This window comes from Pipra filicauda, unplaced genomic scaffold (genome assembly GCF_003945595.2).
Source record: "Pipra filicauda isolate LSUMZ 115617 unplaced genomic scaffold, ASM394559v2 scaffold266_size1643727_pilon, whole genome shotgun sequence".
Taxonomy (NCBI): Eukaryota; Metazoa; Chordata; class Aves; order Passeriformes; family Pipridae; genus Pipra; species Pipra filicauda.
The window spans coordinates 1,238,929-1,258,784 of record NW_024104383.1 but is presented as its reverse complement, the minus strand read 5'-3'; the positions used below and the strand labels follow the sequence as shown (position 1 = coordinate 1,258,784).

The 19,856-nt window shown below is 56.5% G+C and overlaps 2 protein-coding genes across 5 annotated transcripts in view; one reads left to right on the top strand and one right to left on the bottom strand.

Moving 5' to 3' along the window:
- TSC2 (TSC complex subunit 2) overlaps positions 1 to 5,008 on the top strand; it is a 31,813-nt gene extending 26,805 nt beyond the window's left edge. For 3 of the 4 annotated variants that reach the window (XM_027736117.2, XM_027736124.2, XM_027736123.2), the window contains 7 exons: positions 484 to 570; positions 1,103 to 1,289; positions 2,074 to 2,213; positions 2,390 to 2,468; positions 3,066 to 3,157; positions 3,414 to 3,512; positions 3,602 to 5,008. In XM_027736117.2, the coding sequence (XP_027591918.2) occupies positions 484 to 570; positions 1,103 to 1,289; positions 2,074 to 2,213; positions 2,390 to 2,468; positions 3,066 to 3,157; positions 3,414 to 3,512; positions 3,602 to 3,769 (852 nt within the window). In that variant the 3' untranslated portion in view covers positions 3,770 to 5,008. Of the gene's footprint in view, positions 1 to 483; positions 571 to 614; positions 721 to 1,102; positions 1,290 to 2,073; positions 2,214 to 2,389; positions 2,469 to 3,065; positions 3,158 to 3,413; positions 3,513 to 3,601 lie in introns of those variants that run through there. The other variant, XM_039382348.1, reaches the window with a different exon arrangement.
- Positions 5,009 to 5,495: 487 nt separating this feature from the next.
- Positions 5,496 to 19,856, bottom strand: part of PKD1 (polycystin 1, transient receptor potential channel interacting) — an 83,970-nt gene continuing 69,609 nt past the window's right edge. The window contains exons 31-46 of the mRNA XM_027736098.2: positions 19,194 to 19,310; positions 18,748 to 18,797; positions 18,393 to 18,595; positions 17,828 to 17,933; positions 17,156 to 17,274; positions 16,641 to 16,843; positions 15,935 to 16,129; positions 15,104 to 15,243; positions 14,017 to 14,144; positions 13,068 to 13,227; positions 12,253 to 12,378; positions 11,921 to 12,095; positions 11,011 to 11,298; positions 10,449 to 10,583; positions 9,864 to 10,178; positions 5,496 to 9,578 (exon numbers count right to left, since the gene is read on the bottom strand). Coding sequence (XP_027591899.2) covers positions 8,982 to 9,578; positions 9,864 to 10,178; positions 10,449 to 10,583; positions 11,011 to 11,298; positions 11,921 to 12,095; positions 12,253 to 12,378; positions 13,068 to 13,227; positions 14,017 to 14,144; positions 15,104 to 15,243; positions 15,935 to 16,129; positions 16,641 to 16,843; positions 17,156 to 17,274; positions 17,828 to 17,933; positions 18,393 to 18,595; positions 18,748 to 18,797; positions 19,194 to 19,310 — 3,057 coding nt within the window. The 3' untranslated portion in view covers positions 5,496 to 8,981. The remainder of the gene's footprint in view (positions 9,579 to 9,863; positions 10,179 to 10,448; positions 10,584 to 11,010; positions 11,299 to 11,920; positions 12,096 to 12,252; positions 12,379 to 13,067; positions 13,228 to 14,016; positions 14,145 to 15,103; positions 15,244 to 15,934; positions 16,130 to 16,640; positions 16,844 to 17,155; positions 17,275 to 17,827; positions 17,934 to 18,392; positions 18,596 to 18,747; positions 18,798 to 19,193; positions 19,311 to 19,856) is intronic.

Genomic DNA, 19,856 nt, shown 5'->3' with positions numbered 1-19,856 from the left:
GTGGGTGGTTGGGCAGGAGGGAGCCCAGGTGTGATGAGGCCAGAAATGTTCTTCAGAGCAAGAGACACAACCATTTTCCACGCCTGGAGCTGAAGTGAGGAGAGGATGTGATTTGTCGTGACAAATGCACCCAACCCATGCACTTGGGCAGATCAGTGTCACCTGGAGTGTAAACCCGGGAGAGCTGCTGCCAGATGGTACAGAGCACTGCCCTGTCCCTGGGCTGGCGGGCACTGTGCCCGTGCAGGGCAGCATCCAGCAGGGAAAACACTAGGGAAGGTCAGGAATCTGTGCTTGCTCTGTCCCGAAGGGGTTTTAGCGCAGGCAGTGAATGTGTGGAGATAATTTTTTAAAGATCACAGAATCCTAGAATGGCTCGGGTTGGAAGGGACCTTACAGCTCCCCCAGAGCCAGCCCTGCCCCAGGCAGGGACCCCTTCCCCTGGCCCAGGCTGCTCAGGTGTGACCAGTGCTTTGGTTGCAGACGTTTGAAAGGTCGGTGCAGCTCCTGGACCAGATCCCGTCGTACGACACACACAAGATTGCAGTGCTGTACGTTGGGGAGGGCCAGGTGAGTGTGACACACACAAGATTGCTGTGCTGTACGTTGGGGAGGGCCAGGTGAGTGTGACACACACAGGATTGCAGTGCTGTACGTTGGGGAGGGCCAGGTGAGTGTGACACACACAGGATTGCAGTGCTGTACGTTGGGGAGGGCCAGGTGAGTGTGACACACACAAGATTGCAGTGCTGTACGTTGGGGAGGGCCAGGTGAGTGTGACACACACAGGATTGCTGTGCTGTACGTTGGGGAGGGCCAGGTGAGTGTGACACACACAGGATTGCAGTGCTGTACGTTGGGGAGGGCCAGGTGAGTGTGAGCAGGGCCTTCAGTCCCTGCACAGGGCCGGGCACCACTGCAGCTGTGGGGTTTGTCCTGCTCCTGCAGGCCTTGCTTTTCCTTAGTTTCTTGCAGTAAAAATCAGTGCCTACATGAAGCCCTTCTAGGAGAGCAGTGACCTAATCCTAGGAAGGTGATAACCTGATCACTGGTGCTCTTGGTGCCCTCGGCACTCAGTGACTGCCACGTTCGTGTGTCCCAGAGCAACAACGAGATCGCGATCCTGTCCAACGAGCACGGCTCCTATCGCTACACCGAGTTCCTCACGGGGCTGGGGAAGCTCATTGAGCTCAAAGACTGTCAGCCAGACAAGATCTACCTCGGGGGCCTGGATGTGTGTGGGGAGGATGGCCAGTTTACCTACTGCTGGCACGATGACATCATGCAAGGTGAGGTGGCTCCAGAAGCTGGAAGGATGGTCTGTCTCTTCTCACCTTGACTCACCTGCCTTCTGCACACTGTTTCCTTTCCAGGGGTGGAGGGAAGGTGACCTGGGGCTCTTGTTCTTTCTGATATCTCTGCAAGCCATGTGTTAAAGAGACCTGCCTTATTTAAGAAAAGAAAAATCACTGCACTTTTAAAGTGGCCTGCTCTCTAAGGGTCAGTAGGGTTTGGTGTGGAGGTTTGCAGAATAAGCTGGTTGTTCCTGAGCTACTCTGAAGACTGTTCACTGAAGGTGGTGTCAAAGCTCTGCTCTGTTTCTCTGAAGAGCAGTTTTGAGCAGGGAGTGTCACTGCTGTGGCCATTGCTCATTGCACTGCAGTGTCACCCTGCAGCACCCACAGTGCAGAAATCAGCGGTGATCCAACAGGCCGTGGTGAACTTCCCTGATTTTTCCACACAGCTCTGCTCATCACAAGTCCAGTTCCATGCTGCAGGTCCTGGTGCTCAGTTAGGGCAAGTCTTGATTTAAGCTATTTTAACTCTTTCCTCCTTAAAGCCAGTTCTGCTCCTCATGGTGCTCTGCTCCTTCCCACTGACCACTTGCATTCTGTGCTCCAGGGACTGTTGGAGCAGCCCGTGGGACTGGATTCAGCTGTCACACACAGGGACAAACTTATTGAGGGAGCACAACTTGTATTTTTATTATTTTGGTGCTGGTACTGCTTTGTCTGGCATGTGACTGTTGCTGCTCTCCCAGCCCAACCTAAGGATTTTTGTTTCCCTCTCCAGCTATTTTCCACATTGCCACTCTGATGCCCACCAAGGATCTGGATAAATATCGCTGTGACAAGAAGAGGCACCTGGGGAATGATTTTGTTTCCATTGTTTACAATGATTCAGGAGAGGACTTTAAACTGGGAACAATAAAGGTACAAGGTTTTCCTGGTGGGTGTGTTGTAAATCTCCATCTGGTGTGGTACCTTAGCAAACAGCGTGGAGAGCATGAGTTGTTGGTCTTGGTGGGTTCATGTGTGTGTTCATGGCATTCACAGGCCACGATGCTGCCAGGGAAATGTTTCTGACTGTTTTATTCTTTCCTCCTTAGGGCCAGTTCAATTTTGTGCACGTGATCATCACCCCCCTGGACTATGATTGTAACCTGGTGACGCTGCAGTGTCGGAAAGGTGGGGATCCCTCAGCCTTTCCCATGTTGGGGGTCAGTAACTGCCTTCACTGCGCAGTGGCTTTGCGTTTCAAAAGTGAGAACTTCCAGGAGAAACTCTCTGGAACCAGTTTGCCCAGTTGCATCTGGGTTTGTCCTGTTCCTATATCTTCCCCAAGATAAGAGGTATCTTCCCATTGTACCACTCATACTCAAGGTTAAGACAAAATGCCAACAGTAGAGCAAATCCCTCCAACAATACTTGGGAATGCTGGAGGAGAGGGGAGGTGCAGCTCCCTCTGGCTTTGGCCTCTGCTGTCCCTCCCAGCACTGCAGGACCCAGCCATGGCTCCATGTGAGTTCAACAGTGCTGGTGCTGGTGCTTTCCTCTTCCCAAAGGGGCACTTGTGGGTGTTTCTGGCTCATGTTTCGGTTCATGTGAGAGCCCAGCAAGCTGTTCTTAACAGTACAAGTTCTGTTACAGTGGGAGCTGTGGAGCTCAGTGGGAACTTCTGTGATACAGTTCCTCAGGTTTCTATTACTTATTTAGTTACTGGCAACCTTTGGCTTGATCTTAACTGTGTGAAAATATTTTTTTTCTTACTCCTTTAAATGAAAGACATGGAGGGGCTCGTGGACACGAGCGTTGCCAAGATCATCTCGGACAAGAACCTGCCCTTCGTGGCCCGTCAGATGGCCCTGCACGCCAACGTGAGTACCCCGAGCTCCCCGAGACCTCCTGGCTCCCAGCTGGTGCCTTGGGCCATCACCACCTGCCAAGGAAAGAAGCAGGGCTTGCTAAGGCAAAGAATTAAGTTTTCTGCTTGACCTTGAATTCAGAGTCGGCACACGAACAGTCGCAACTCAGAGCTGTGTTTCGGCTGCTGTCAAACTGCACTGAAAATTCTGTTAATTTTGTTGTCATGGTTATGCTGATGTGGCTCCTCTCTTCCCCTTCCCAAATCAGATGGCTTCCCAGGTCCACCACAGCCGCTCAAACCCTACTGACACGTACCCCTCCAAGTGGATCGCGAGGCTGCGGCACATCAAGAGGCTGCGGCACCGGGTGAGCGCGGCCGCTCCGGGGGTTTGGAACCGGCTCGGCGCCAGCGAGGCAGGTAAAGTCAGCTGCCACCTCTCTCCTTTGCCTTCCAGCTCCGAGAGGAAACGCAGTACCAGAGCCCTGGCCTTCCTCTGCAGCTGCATCCCTCTGCCCCCAGCAAGCCCCCTCCCCAGGCGCCCCAGGACCCGCCGCCCACCTACGAGACAGGGCAGCGGAAGCGGCTCATCTCCTCCGTGGACGACTTCACCGAGTTCGTGTAGGTCCTGGCACCTGTGTGGACACAGGGTTTGGGAGGCCTGGATGTGCTCCTTGCATGTGGACTTGGCATTGAACCCTGCCAGGTTTGGATGTTCCTGCCTCGGCCTTCCCTGAGGAGGACACGCTGTATTCCCAGCAGAGCTCTGAGAGGACCAACCCACCGTGTTTGGTTTTATTTGGTGTGAGGTATTTCAAGGCTTCTGTCTCTGTTGGGAACTTCCCTGCAGAACCTTCCTTTGGACTCCTTCCACACTGGCTCCTGGGGGAAGCAGACAAAGGATGATATTCTGCAGATCCTTACATGAAGGTGCAGGAATTGTGGGATTTTTGATGACTTCATTGGGAACGAAATATGAAGTACTGAAAATCCAGTTGCTATTTTTGAGCACCCTGGAATCCCAGCTCCTACCTGGACCCGGAGTCTCCCAGCACGTGAACTCTCCAGGCTCTGACTCGTTCTGCTACCAGCTCTGAAAAGAGTTAATTTGGGTTCTCTCCTGCCCAAAATGCTGCTTAAATTCCCAAGGGTTTTTCTGCATTTTGAGAGATTCACAGCAGAAATTATTTTGCCACCAGAAGTAACAGCAAACAGGGAGGTGGAGCAGCAGAATGGCAGAGCTGGGCCAGGAATCCCTGGGGATGAACAGTCTGACCCCCAGGGCTGACTCCAGGTGTTCACCCCAAGGCCAGACTCGACTTCCAGGTCCATCTGCAGAACTTCCACTGGTTGCAGGAATGCTGGGGTATCCCAGCCTTCTCCATGCACCTGTAACCCCTTTGGGAGACTGCTGTCATGTCTTGGGGCATCGTCTCTGCCCGAGTTTTGCCTGTTGCACTAACAGTGACAGTCTCTCCTGGGACTCCTCAAAGGTTCAGGCCCTTCCAGCCCAGCTGTGCACAGCTGGAATGGGATTCTGTAGCCCATCTTAAGGTGAGATGGGCACCAGACACTACACTACCCAACTGGGAGACACCACGTAAGCTGGACTATACTGTGAGTACTTTATCTCCTGCTTTGGCCCTGCCTGGGAAGCTGGATTTGGGAATGGCTGACAGCAGTGAGGTGAAGACAAGTGCAATGTGCACATGGGACTGTGAAGTACCAGGGGAGGGGACAGAAAGGCCCCCCTGGCCTGTGCAGGGTGTTTGGGAACCAAGTGTCTGTTGTGTTTGAGTGTTTGAGTCGTAAAGGAAATAAAGTATTTGTCTGGTCAGTGGTTCTTGCTGGCCTGGGAAGGTTCCAACTGTTTCCTAATCATGTAAATCCTTCCTCCTCCCCCCTTTCAGCTTCCTGATCTGTGTTGCTCCTGTAACCACTCCCCACACCTCCCAGTGCTGGACACAGGGGGGATTCCTGGCTGTGTTCCAGCCGCTGTACTGGGATATTCCTTGTGGTTCAGCTTCAGATAACCTCTGCAGTGGGGAGGGGGCTTTTCTGTGGGCATTGCCCACCACAGGTGAGCCAGGGCAGCTTTGTGTGAGCCCTGGAGCCACACTCTGCCTTGGCCCAGTCTCCTTTAGGTGACATCAGGAGCTGATGTCACTAATGCCAGCCCAGAGCTGCCCTAAGAGGCTGGAGGATTTAAGAAAGCATCTTGTGTTGTGCAGGAGACCTTAATTAACATTCTGGACACAAAGAGCATGAGTATGGGGTGGGGAAGCAGCCCTGGCTGGAGCTGCTTTCTCCCTCAATGAGGGGCTGCAGGGACTGAGACAAAACCACCCAAGCCAGGTTGTAGCAGTCAGTGTTTATTTGACCTTGTCAGTTTTTAAGAAACATCCCCACAGTTACAAAACACACCGTTTTTGTTTGCAGTGAAATGCTGACCCAACAGGAACCACTGGCATTTTGTTCACAATCACTGTTCTTTAAAAAAAAGAAAAAAGGCACTTAGAGAAGTCCCTCCCTCTCCCTTGGAACTAATGGATCGGGGTTTTGCTTTTCATTTAAGCAGCTTGATCCTGATGCAGCGTTGTGAGATTCACGACAATAAATAAGACCATCTCTTGGTGACTACAGACACAGAAATATACATTCAGGGGGATTCACTGGCGAGGGCTGCAAGTCAGGTTTATTGCTGTGAGGGTGTAACTCCTGACTTGAGTCCCTGTGGCTGCAGCTGTGCCTTAGCTGGGACACTGAGGGGACCCTGGGATGCTTGAACAAATAACTGCTGCTCTGAGAACTGTGAGTGCTGGAAGCTGTGGGTGCTGCCCACCACAGAGGGCTTGGGCTCTTCAGGAAACAACTGGGGGGGGCAGAGCTGCTCTCCATTCTTCCAGGGGAGGACAGAGGGAGGGCAGTTGTCTGATCCCATTTCTGCTCCTCTTTGATTAGAAGAAGCACTTGGTAAGTCACGCACATCAAGTCACACACACACACACAGGGCAAGCTTAGTAAGGAACAGGCATTTGGGAACAAAACTCCTGCTGGATTTGGGGAGTGTCCTTGTTACAGCTTCCCCTTTAGCTTAGGAAGGGCTACTCCAGGCAGATGGGGCCCCCTGCTCGCCCCTCTTGCCTCCATCTCTCCTTCCTGCACTTCACCACCGACCTCTTTTAATGAGGATACTCAAGCTGAGAACTAAACTCTGGGTCGTGACCTGAAATTTTTAGCTCTTCAAGAGATTTCCAAGACCTGCTTGGTTCATGTGGTTCATTTCAATCACTAAACATTCCCACAGGGCCCTCGGGGGTGGCTGGATCCTGGATCTACACCCACGTGGCTGTGCTAGAGCAGTTGTGAGTGGAGCAAGGAGCTTAGGAGCTGGATGTGACTCCAGCCCTGTGCCATGATCAGCTGCAGGGACACATTCCAGGTCCCTGGGACACCTCACCACTGCTCCTGTTACTGCCTTGGGCATTTGGGGCTTGGACATCTGCCAGAGCGGAGCCTGGTGCTGTGCTGCCTGGGAAGCTAAAGGAACAAAAAATCCAAGGCCAACAGTTTTACATCTCTGGCTTGAAAACCAGGGGGTATTTTGGAGCACAGAGCACAAAGCTGACCAATGCCTAGCCCCAGCCCTGGGCTCAGCCACTAAGTGCTGGTTCTGCCTGCTCCAGGCACCTCCTGCCCCTGAGCTGGGATCCTCCCTCTGACCTTCTCTGTCATCTCCCACCTGCCTTTCCTGCCATTACCAACGTGTCCTGGTTACCAGGATTGGATTTCCCCTCTACACTTCTACTTCTCTGTGCCATCTGCTCTTCCAACACCTCCACGCTGACCAACCACCAGCTCACTTTAACTGATCCTCTTTCTCTTCTCCTGCCCTCATCCCTCTGCAACCTTTCCACAGCATCTGTCCTGCACAGCAGCTGAGTTTTCCAAAGGTAACTCAGACCTGTCCTAAAGCCAACACAGAGTACCCACGGTCCTCCTGCAGCCACCCAGACGGGATGTGGCCAAGGAGCCAAGGAAGCACATGGATCATGGAATGAAATCTTAAAAAGTATCCAGCACAGCTGGGGCTGGAGGGGAGGCTCAGCAGGTGATGGAGCGATGGAAGTGCCATAGGAGACCCCTCTCTCTGCCTGGAAAGGTCTCCCCTGCCATGGGAAGGTGCTTCCAGGAGCATCAGAGGCACAATGCAGCCGACCCCGAGGCACCTCCCCTGCAGCACTGCCCACCTGAGCCTTCCCCTCCACCCTCTGGCCTGTCCAAAGCCTGGAGCAGGTTCTGGAACACATGGAGGAACCCCCTGGGGGCTTATCCCCCTTGCCCCGAGCCAGCCTGGCCAACCCTCAGCCAGGGGAGCACACACACCACACACACACAGACACCCAATCCTTATATACATGGGACATTCCCAGGAAGAAGCACTTAATACATCCTTTAAATAACTCTGACAATAGTATTCTGTCTCCTATCTACATGTTTCAAACACGGTACCGATGCTATGAAAATATAGCAAACATACAAAAATATATACATTTAAAAACCAAACACACCCCATATAAATTACTTACAATAGCCATAAGGTGAAATGGGGCTGAGGAGGGGAACGCAGACCCCGGGGGGGGGGCCCAGGCCCTGCTCTGCACCCCCGTGCTGTGAGCTGGGGGTGCCCCGTGGCACAGCCCAGCTGTAGCCCAGCAGCTGTAGCCCAGCACACGGCCACTCCCGGGGGGCAGGGCTGCAGGGACCTCGAAAAACCTCCCTCAGGAGCTCCTTTGTGCTGTAGGGAAGGTGCTGCCTGAGCAGGGGCTGCGCTCGCCTCCTCACTGCCCATTTCAGTTTATGATTTAAACAAACAAAATACTGCTTTTGTGATATATTATCCCGTTCTTAGCTCGCACGTGTCACTGTAGCCGAGGAAAGCCTTGTTTAAAGTGCTGGGCAGTACATAGGAACAAGTAAACCAAAAAAATACATATACTTAGGGCAATACATTCCTTGGGTTAGAGAAGCCAAGCAGCCAGCAGTGCCTGGGGGCCACGGCGGGGGGACAGGGACGGGTGGGGACCGCGGTGACACCAGCACCTTGGGAACCCCAAATTGGAGGAGGCTGGAGCAGCCCTGGGGTCTCAAAGCCCTCGGGCTGAGCTGCTGCTCCCTGTCCCCCCCAGCCTGGCCAGGCTCGCTGGAGCTTGCAATGTCCTTTGTTTTAAATATTGGATTTCTTTAAATACAAATAATAGTACCAATTTCTGGAGGATAAAAGTAGCCAATACTGGAAATTAACTGATCTGGGTGTAGATAGCATTTATCTATATATCTATTTATGCTTAAAAAACAAGGTGGGTTAAATACCTTCTCGAAAGCTGTTGCTTTCCTCCACAGTGCGTCTGGTCGACAAAAATCCAAGACTTGGTTCAAACCTTTGAGGCCTGGGGCTCTCCTGTCCTTTCCCATCCGGCACAGCCAGCAGGGAAGGGGCTGAGCTTTGCCCCACTCGCCCAGTGCCCACCCCCGTCACCACCCGCAGCTGGGGCCACTTAACACCCACCCCGGTCCCCACTCCAACGGGGATCTCCTGCACCTGCCCGGCCCCAGGGGAAAGGCTCGGCCTTCTCCCCGCTCTGTAACACTGGAACGCCCCCGGGGGTCCGGGAAGGCTGGTGGCCGTGCCAGCGGCGTGAGGGAGCGCCCCGTGTGCCCCGGCCAGCCCAGGCACGGGGCAGCTCCCGAGGCTGCAGGGCGGGCACAGCCCACCCTGGCAAACCCTCCCTGTGCCCTGCCAGGGCATCGCTCCCGCACCCATAACCCACGCACAGTTACTTGACCGTGGGGTGCACCCTGTTCTTGGCGCGGAGGGGCCGCTTCCTCCTGACGGCCGGCGCGGCCACAGCGCAGGGTTTGCCCGGGGCCACCGCGCTGACACCCCGGCTCGCCCGCAGGAGCCGGCTGGGCACCGAGCCCCGGCCACCCGGCACGGCCCCGGCACCGCGCGGGGACCGCGGGGGCTGCACGTCAGTGTCCGACACCTCGGGGGAGGGTCCCCGCTCCGAGCCGCCCGCACAGCCCCTGCCCAGCCCGTCCTCGGGGCCGCGGGGCCTCCTCCAGGAGCGGCGGCCCCGGGAGCCCTCCAGGAGCAGCTCGATGCGGGACACGTCCTCCGTCACCTGGTTGACACGGTCGAACTGGGCCAGCAGCATCTCAAAGAGGGAAAGGAGGCGCTGGATGTCGGCGTCCACTTCCAGGCTGTCCCGGGTGCTCAGCACGAGGCTCAGCCCGTCCAGCTGGCTGGAGGACGTGGAGGCCCTGGAGCTGTCGGAGGCAGCGCTGGGAGTAGGGCCCCGGAAGGACTTGGAGTCACTGGAGTCGCGGGAGGGCAGCGGCTCCATCCCTTCGAACCTCACCTTGTGCCGGAACTGGAGGGAACAGGGGAGCAGGGGCAGGGTTAGTTCAGAGCTCTCAGTGGGAACACTCCAAACACCCCGAGGCTGCTCCCAGCTATTCCTTGTGTGACAAACCATGGACCTTGTGGAGATCCCCGTTAAAACCACATGGAACTGTGGGGCTGAGAACTGGCAGCCGATGTCCCTACAGTGCCCCATCACTAACCCAGCCCTGGGGCCCTCAGGAAGGCTAAGGATGGTGGACATTGCTCTTTGCCACCTGGCCCCTTCTCCATGGAGCCCCCAGGCTGCTCTCACCTCCTTGGCTTTGCTGAAGCCCATCCACATCTTGAGCCTGCGCACGAACAGCTCCACCATCTCGTAGTCCTGGGGCTCGAAGGCAGGTCGGTACAGCTCAAAGTGCATCTCGCGGTAGCTGTGGATCAGCACCACCGTGAGCAGCCTCAGCACGATCCACACCTCCAGGACGATGTAGCTGGTGCAGAACAGGCAGTAGAGGCCCGAGGCCTCGGGCAGGCAGGGCCGGAGGCTCCCGCTGCCCCGGAGCAGGGACAGCAGCAGCAGGAGGCTGCTGCCCACGCTGCGGAACGACTCGGTGGAGGAGGAGAAGAGCTGCAAAGGGACATTGGAGATGTGACGAGAAGGGATCAGCGGCAAAGCGTTCCCCTAAGCCAAGATATCCCCTTTTACGTGGGCCCTGAGGGGTGGCCTGTGAATCAGCTGTGACAGGGACAGCCCCTGGCCAAAGCTGCCTGTGGCAGGGTGGGCATGGACCACCCAGGGGACCCGTGGGCTTTGCTCACGTCGTGCCATGGTGAGGGATGAGGGACGACAGGACCAGAACCAGCCCCCCTGTGAGGGAACGGGGACAGGGGTAGTTACCAGGAAGCCGAGCTGGGTGTAGGCCAGGAGGAGGAGGGCAAAGGCCACCCCTGCAGCTGTGAGCTCCTTGGCTGACTTCTGGAAGGTCTTCCCAAACACTGACCACTGCCTGACGAAGCGCAGCTGCTGGGCAGCCTGGGGAGCAGAGAGGGGGTGTTACAGCACGGACCCCTCCAGCACGGGGAGGGTCTCTCACACACGTCTGAGAACTGCAAACCCTGGCAGAGCACAGACCATCCCAGGCCACAGGTTCCCTGCAGACAAACTCATCCCATCAGCCACACTTGGCTGGATCTGCCAAGGGAATTGGGGGCCCAGATGCTGTAGAGACCCAAAGTGCTACAGCAGAGACACACGTGGCCTCACTGCCACCCCCTCTGCCCCGCAGCAGGGTCTGATGTGGCAGCAGCATCCAACCAGTGCCTGATCAGCACCTCAATCCTGCATGTTTTCCTTCGGGGCCCTTTGCTGGCCCTGCCAGGGACCACACAGAGATGACAGGCTGGCACGGGAGGACCGAAGCACCCAGTGCCCACGTGCTGCTCCCCCCCAAGCTCTGTACCTGCACAGTCAGGAGGAAGAGCAGGGACGCGGCCAGGCTGTTGAACACGGAGCTGAGAAAGGCCACCTGGTAGAAGTTGGTGAAGCCCCTGCGGTTGTTGAGGTACTTGAGCCACTGCTGGTCAGCGAGGGTGGCCTGGCTGAGGTGAACCACCACAGTGCTCGTGGTGAGCAGGATGAAGAGCCACTGGCCGTAGTTGCCCCACTGGGTGAAGTAGGCTCTGCCTTCCTTCTTGATGGACAGCGACTCCGACACCACGAAGTAAACCACAAACATCATGAGGAAGACCTGGGGAGGGACGAGGAGGTCACCAGGGAAGGAGGAACAGAGAGGTCACCAGGAGAGGAGGAATGAAAAGATTATCAGGGAAGGAGAGGGCAACACTTGACTGCTGTGCTGCACCCAGGACAGCAAAAGCCCCCTGGACCAGGCCCAGTTCCACCACCTGGAGCACCTGCAGTGTCCTGCCCCACCTTCCCTGCTCACGCAGTGCCCCACTCCCTCCTAAAGCTCCCCAGTGCCCCTGTAGTAGGGTGGCAGTGCTCAGGGGACGAGGTCTCTGCAGACACCAAACCCAGGCAAGGTCTCTGGGGACATGGCTTGTCTGGCTGATGTCCCCACTGAGGGCAGAACAAACCCTCATGTTTCCACAGTGACAGACATGAGCTTAAGGAAGTAAAAATGCTGAGACAAGACTGAGAGGAGGAGGAACCTCTTTCCCCTCAGCAGTGCCAGGGCTGTTCCCTGTGTGCTACCCAGGCCTGGAAGCAGAGTGGTGACAGGCAAGGGAACAAGTGGATTCAGGCAGGGGAGCTTGAGTGCACAGTGACCAGCCTGGGTGAGGGTCCCCAGAGCCGCCCCTGCAGTGACCCCAAGGGCAGAGGGGTGCAGGGAGAGGTACCACACTGACCATCATGAGCAGCTGCAGTGTGACCCCCCCGCTGAGCCGCAGCAGCGGGAAGGGGCTGATGGTGAGGGCGGCGATGGCCTGGCCGGATCCCGGGAATTCCAGGCGCAGGGTGATGGCCACGTGCAGGTCCACGCTGGGGTTGTACTGCAGCAGCTCCACAAACACTGCCCGGCTCCTGCGGGGCGAGAGGAGCAGCTCAGGGACCGGGACAACACCAGCTCCAGGGCCACTGCTGGGTGGGATCATTGATCCTGTTCCCTGTGACGCTCCAGCAGAATCCCTGAAAACCCTGGCTGACAGCAGGACACATCCTCTGCCCCTGCCACACTCACATGTTGTCGATCCACGTGTGCTGCTGCAGGAAGTCCAGCTGGGCCCGGCTCTCCTCCAGTGAAGGGCCCAGCTCCTGCACGTACCCGCTGCTGTCGTAGAAGGAGAGGTAACCCCAGTACCAGATCCTGCAGAGGAAGAGGAGCCACGGCATGAGGCTGAAGGGCACTGGCTGCTCTCCTTCGTGGCAGGCCAAGAGCACGTGTGCAGATGCAGATCCTGCCCCTCAAGAGCTGCCTCAGCATTTATTTCACAAGACAAATCATAGGAGTGCATTGATCCACCTCAGTGTTCCCAACCTCAGGACAGTCCCAGGCCCTGTGGTGGCCCATGAAGATGCCTCCAGGGTAAAACTAGAGCAGAAACCAACAGTGATTTATGTCCAGTGTGCAGGACAACCTCCTATCACCCCCTTGAACAGACATCTAGTGCTGCTGTGTGGGTGCTGGGTTACCCTCCCTGTCTCTGCCCTGGAAGGTGGAGAGTTGAACCCTCTGCCCCTGGGTACCCCAGAGCAGCACAACGCTGCTGTTCAGACAGTTTGGGGTGACATGCACGTCCCCAGGGAAGTTGGGTGCCCCCCACCACTCCCACTGCCAGTGTGGGTGTGCCCAGGGAAGCCCTTTGGTGTTTGTGTCCGTTTGCCCTTTGCCAGGCTCAGGGGCTGGAGTTGGCCTCGCTGAGGGGAGGGCTGGGAACCACCCATGGCACAAAACCCACGGTAAAGACCTTGTAAAGGTCTGCAAGGACCAGCTGTCACATCTCTGCAGGACAGGGGATGGAGCAGGGGGTGGGAGTGGGCTGGGCAGCCCCTTACCCTGCCAGGTCAGGTGGGGAGTGAGTCCACGCTGCCGTCACATTCCCCGCTGCCCTCTCCCAGCCTGTGCCATAGTCAGCGGTGGCAAAGCTGTGCTGGTCAGTGCAGCTCCTCTGGGCCCTGCCCACGCCAGGCAGGATGTCCTGGGCATGGCACTCGGCTGGAATGAGACCACACTGTCACCCCCAGGCAGTCCAGCACAGCCAGTGCTGGGGCACAGCTGAGCTCACAGCCCCAGCATCGCCCTTCCTCCCAAACCCCTCCACCTCCACACCTCAGCCACCCCTCCAGACATCAAACCAACCTTTCTCTTCATGATTTCACCAGGGTGAGGGGAAGGGAGCATGCAGAAGTTAGGGATAAAAAAAGAAGGGATATTAATAAGGAAAATGTAGGAGTCGTAATATATCCACACCGCCAGCTCAGAGTGGATTTGTTAGGTACGAGTGGAGAACACAGGCATCCCAATCAGCCTTGGGGTAACTATGAACCACCATTCTGCTCCTGGAATACACTACTGGCTTTAAACTACCTGGGTTAGATGGGATACTGGGGAGAAATTCTTCCCTGGGAGGGTGGGGAGGCCCTGGCACAAGTTGCCCAGGGAAGCTGTGGCTGCCCCATCCCTGGAAGTGTCCAAGGCCAGCTTGGATGGGGCTTGGAGCAATCTGGGATAGTGGGAGATGTCCCTGCCCATGGCAGGGGGTGGAACTGAATGATGTTTAAGGTCTCTCCCAACCCAAACCATTCCAGGATTCCATGACCAGCTGCCCCAGTTCATCTCTGCAGAGCAGAACCGGGGACTCACTGAAGCACAAACTACAAACCAAAACCTCGCTGTGTAACCTCTGCTGCCTTCCCTCAGCCCCAGCTGCACCCAGACCTGCCCATCTGGTCCCTCCAGGACTGTCCCCACCCCGCTGTGGAGCAGAGCTCCCTGCCCACGTACCCTCCTGCAGGCGGAGCTGGCGCAGCCGGGCCGTGCCCAGCGTGGTGCTGTGGCTCTCCTGGCCCGACCCGTTGTTGTGCAGGTACGGGAGGAACACCCGCGACATCCAGAGCCAGAACTGATCCGACCTGCGAGGGGACACGGTGTGGGAGGGAGGCAGAGCCCTGGGGTAGCTCTGCCAGGCCAGCTCTGCGTGTCCCACCCATCCTGGGGGTGTCACCTGGATGAGGCACTGAGCACCGCAGAGCCAACCTGGCTGCTCTCCTCCCAGCCAGCAGGCACATTCCCACCCGTTCCAGGGGCTGGGATGAGGTCAGAAAAGGGATTGACATGACCTAAAAGTAACTGAATGCACTTGGCACCTGGATGAGAATCAGAGCAGGGGATATGTGGCAGTGCAGTGGGAAAGACATGCTATTTAGGACCAGATTATCCCCCTTTACACCACTTTCACCCCAAAAACTCTACCAAACTCACTGGAATAACTCCTGATCCACACTGTGGTGAAATCAAAGCTGCAGTGACTTTGGTTCAGCCAAGCCATGCTGATGTGCACAGAACCAAGGGCTCTGGAGGAGACACCCTCAACCCCAGGCAGTGCTCCAGGGTCAGGCTGGACTTGTGGAATTCCCGGTGGTGTGAAAACTCAGCTGGGAAAATTTCACCCAGTTAAACCAAAAGTGCAGAGCAAGGAAGGGCAGGACTCTACAAGGTGTCATTTCTGGTTCTCATGACCCTGTTCATGGTTAAACCTTACAGTTGTAAATTTTAGAGATAGAGAAACTTGTTTCCTTTAGAACAGCTCCAGTAAGTTCAATGTCAGTAACTCACACAGCCCCTTCCCACAGAGAAATTAAACCTCTCCACCTCCAGAGAACCCTCTGCTCTCCAAGAGAGAAGAACCACAGGCACAAACAGGACCTGCTCACTGCCAAGCCAGGCTCATGTGCGAGTCCCAGTTCCACACCAGCGCTCCCAGTGGAGTCAGGAACCTTTTATGGGAGAGACTGTGGAGCATGAGCCCCACATCCAGCTTCCCTGACACACATCACCACCTCATCCCCCATCCCAGGGCCTGGGCAGGTACCTCTTGATGAGGAGGAATTCATTGCTGCCCAGCTGCTGCTTGATGGAGCTCTGCAGGAGGAAGGCCCGGCTGGTGCGGGACGTGTCCCCGTAGTTGGTGAGCAGGATCACCAGCAAGAACATCATGTAGATGAGGAAATTCTGGGAAAAAGAGAGTAGAAAGGGATTGCATGGAGGAGCTGGATCCCAATCCTGCAGCAGAGCAGTGCCTTCCACTGTTGTGCAGCAGGATCAGGACCTTGAGCAGGCTGTTCTTTCATATGGGGAGCAGCTTAAAATGAAACCCAGATCACAGGCTCATAACAAGATTCTTTGTTGAAAGGGCTCCAATACGCTGTCAGTTCAGCTTATCCAGTAGTTATGGGGAGTTCCATCTTTAAAGGGGAATCACTCAGTTAAAAATAACCTGATTCCATCAAAGCAGTTGTGTATTCCCAGCACAAGTGGAGGATCAGTACTGAATGAACTACAAAGGCTGAAATTCCTGCTCCCGGACAGGAAGTTGCATTTCAAAAGACTCAACTAATGGATTTTCCCGTGCAAGTCAGTGTCTGCTCCACACTCAAACCTTGCCCTAACCTCAAACACCAGAGTTATGGAGCCAAACACCAGCTGCTCCAAATCAACCCCTCATGGTTCTGCTTTCCAGCCCCCTCAGAGCTCCAAAGAGAAGATGAAAATCACTGCAAGACTTTTACAGATGGGGAAACTGAGGCAGAAGCTGAAAACATGCACCCACTAGCTGAGGGGATCCCAGCTGGACTGGGAGGACCCACACCAGGATGTATCTCAGCCCTCTACCCTGGGCACCAGGCAGCAGGAGATGTCCCACCTTCAGCATCCTGTGCAGCAGTTTGACCTTCCTGGCCTCCTCCTTGGCCTGGAAGAGGGCGAAGCCCTGCGGGGGCCGCACTTTGCTGATCTTCTCCGACACGTGTTCCACGCAGGGCTGCTCCACCAGCGTGTCGTCCTCCTCGGGGTGCAGGCGCTTGGCAACCAGGGAGAAATACAGAGCTTCCAGCAGCACCTGGGGGGCAGGGAGAGTCCTGAGCCTGCAGAGAGCTGTGCCACCTGGACATTCCAGCAGCAGCTCCTGTGGGCCCCTGAGCACAGCCAGCACAGCACAGCTCCTCCCTGGTGCGGCCAGGCCACTCAAAACAATGTGACACCAGCCCTGTCTTCCCATCCTTCATCCACATTCTTCCCTTCCTGAGGGATACAGGGCTGGGAGAGACCATTCAATTAACATCGGGCCCAGCCTGACTCGATTTCTTCATGGAAAAGGTTGCCCAGCCCTGGCACAGGCTGCCCAGGGCAGTGGTGGAGTCATCATCCCTGGAAATGCTCAAAAACCGTGTGGGGGTGGCACTTAAGGACATGAGTTAGTGGTGAACATGGTGGTTGGCTGATGGTTGGACTCGACAACCTTAAAGGGCTTTTCCAACCCCCCCATTCAGTGATTCTGTGATCAGTAGCTGGACAAGACATGAATTACAGCTGACACACACACAAGTACAGGTGTGTCACGGTATCCTCACCTTCAGGGGCTCCCAGACCAGGAAGGATGCCAGAAAGCTGAATATCCCTGAGATGAGCCACATGAGGGCCACGCTGGAGGAAAAGCCCACCCCGATCCACACGGAGACCCCCGTGGAGGTGGCGAAGAGCAGGAGGCTGATGCCATGAGCCAGGTAGGAGCACCAGGGTGGGAGCAAGCGCTTCCTGAACGTTTGGTCTGCAACTGGGAGGAGGAGGGAAAGCAAATGTGAACATTCCTGCCAAAGGGTCCCAGCGGGCACAGGAAGGGCTGAGCTCATCACCTGTCCCGGGTGAGTTTGGAGGGATTATCCCAAACATTTCCCACTAAGCAGCACATGAAGAGATCCAGGCTCCAGAAGAATTTGGCAGGAAACAGCAGATATATCCCAAGCAGGGAGTTGCCTTCCCTAAGACTCCTTTTCTATTTCCCCTCTGCTCCCCCAAGTGCTGCTGCGTGGGATGGCCCCTGTCCCTGCACACCCCCATCCTGCCCTGATGGGCACAGCCCTGGTACCTGTCCACGTGGACTTGGCTGATCTGCTCACTTCCCTGGGAGGAGCTGCCATGCTCTGCCCTTTGTCGTTCAGCTTCTGCATCATGACAGTCTCCACCTTCTCCCCGAACACGCTGGACCTGCCGAGGCAAAGGGTGACAGCTGTGTCACTGCTGGCACTGAGAGGGGCTGAACTCCAGTGCCAGCACCAGTGACCAGTCCTGGGACAGACACACACACAGGGGACACAGACACTGCTCTGCATCTTGTGGACAAGGGCTGAAAGTCTTTCCCCTCCCTTGATCTGCCACTCTGCAGTGGCTACCACTCGTGGGCTGCCAGCCTGGCTGGGTGGTGGTCAGGGTGCCCAGCAGGGTGCTCTGGGCATGTTATAACAAAGATTCAACTCCTTCAGTGCCATGAAGTGAACCCGCATCCAAGCAATTTGCCAGCAGCCCAGAAGTGCTGCAGGCACAGCTGGGGCTTTAAGGGATATTCCAGGTGGCTCCTGGAAGGATAACCGTGCCCTCCTGGAGCGCTGGCTGTGGGAATCATGGCCAGCAGGAACACAGTGACCCATGGAAACGTCCCCAGTCCAGCTCAGCTCACCTGGGGTGACACCATGGGGCTGGGAGGGAGGACAAGGGGCAGGAGGCTTGGGCTCAGTGGGGACTTTGCCCCTCAAACACTTACAGGCCTGAGATCAGATCTGTTTCAGCCCTCATGTACGGCCCCAGGTCCTGGGAGTGGGAGATGCCGCTGGCTCCATCTGCCAGGATCTGCCGGATCAGATCCTCGTCTGGGAAAGGGACAGAGCACAAAGAGCATTGGGCACGAGCACAGCGCCCAGCACCACTCCAGGGCATGGCTCTGCACCCTGGGGAGGAGGGTCAGGGTGATGTCCTTCTCCATGGACAGCCCTCCCCTGCTCCCTGTCCCCCAGCGCCTGTCCAGCCCCAGCTCCTGCAGAGCCAGGCAGGAAACTGCTGGTTCAGGGAGCCAAGTTACAGCCACTTACAGAGGCTCAGGGACACACTGTGGCTTTGCAACCAGTGAGAAAGAGCTGGTTGCTTGCAGCATTCCCCTCCCTGCTCCCAGCCTGCTGGCAGTGTGGGACCGCTCACTTCAGACTGATCCCCACCAGGATTTCTGCTTTCCCAGACTAAAACCCCTGTTAAGCAGACCCAACCCTCCTCCTCTGCCCTTCAAAGTGAAGCCAGTGGTGATGGCAGCAGCTCTGCAGCTCTGCCTCTCTAACCTGAGGCAGAGAAGTACCGAGGCTGTCCCTGGTGAATGCCAAGGGACAAACTGTCCTCCTCGGTGGCCAGCGGGGCCTCGAGCCCGAGGTGGCGGCTGGCCCGGCCTCTCTTCAGCTTCTGGATAGTGTTGCCCATGATGGAGGGGTCACTGAGGAGGTCTGGCCAGCTGAGCAGGGCCTCACTGGAGGGCCATCGCACCAGGCTGCAGGAAAACAGGAATGGGGGCGTCAGGTCCGTGTGGGGAAGCAGGAGAAAAGGAACTGGGTAGGAACGTCTGCAGGGAAATAGCACAACCCCAGCCCAGCAAAGCAGAAACTAAACTCCTGCTCACTCCATCCCCAGAAACCTCCTCACCTTTTGGAGTCCTCCAAGAACAGATCTGTTTTGGTTTGCTCAGAGAAGGCCTGTGGAGGAAACAGAGGCACTTCAGGCACGTGACACTGGTCTGTGCCTGGTTAAAGCAGCAGGTTGTGAACACCAGTGGTCGTTGGGAAGCTGGAGGTGCTGTTAGATCTGGGCCCACACCTCCAGGAGCCTGCTCCCCTCCAGAGGTAACCCACAGGCACCCTGGGAAGATCCATGCCCACAGACAGCTGGAGACAGCTACTGGATCTGGGATTGGCCTGGGCAGGTGAGGGATGAAGGGCTGGGCTCTCCCCCAGCACTGGGATTTTCCAGAGGCATCTGAGTGCCTGAGCTCTCCTCCTGACAGCTGGGGTGGGCACTGTGTCCCTGCAAGGAGCACACAGACCTGTGCAGCCTGTGCAGCCTGTCCAGCTGTGGGGAAGGAAGAAGGTTACCTCTGCCTGCAGCCCGGGGAAGGTGGGGAAGGAGCTGTCGAGGATTGAGGAGTCCAGGTAGTTGTCAATCTCCAAGGACTGCTGGTCTGAGTGAGTCACTGTGTGGCTGATGGAGACCTGCAGGGGACAGGAAGGAGGGATGGAGGTGACACTGTCACTGCTGCTGAGGATCCCTCCAGCTCCCTGCTCTGCTGGGGAGCCCAGACCTCCCCAGGGGGGCTGAGAACAGGCACAGACCCATCCTGCACTGCTTCCCAGGCCCCCTGGACACCTGTACCCACATACACCACAGCCCAGTGCCACCCAGGCTGTCCTAGGGACAAGCTCCCAGGAAGCCCCATAAGTTTGAAAGTTTGTTCCTGTGTGCTTACAGAATGAGGAACATCAGACACATTTGCTGCTCATCAGTCCCTGAGCAGCCGGCTGCAATACTTAATGGGGCTGTTAATTGTGCCTAACTAGTCATTAAATCCCCAGCTAATCCCTTCCCAGCTGCTTAACCACAGCTCTGCTCAGCCAGCTGAGCTGTACCCAGGGCAGACATTCCATTAGAGAGACTCCACTGAGCACCTCCCGGGCTCATGCCAGTGCAGCAAAGGGTTGTGCCTTTGCATGGCATTTGAGTGCCTGTCACACACTGAAATCAAGAGGGAGGAGGTGCCT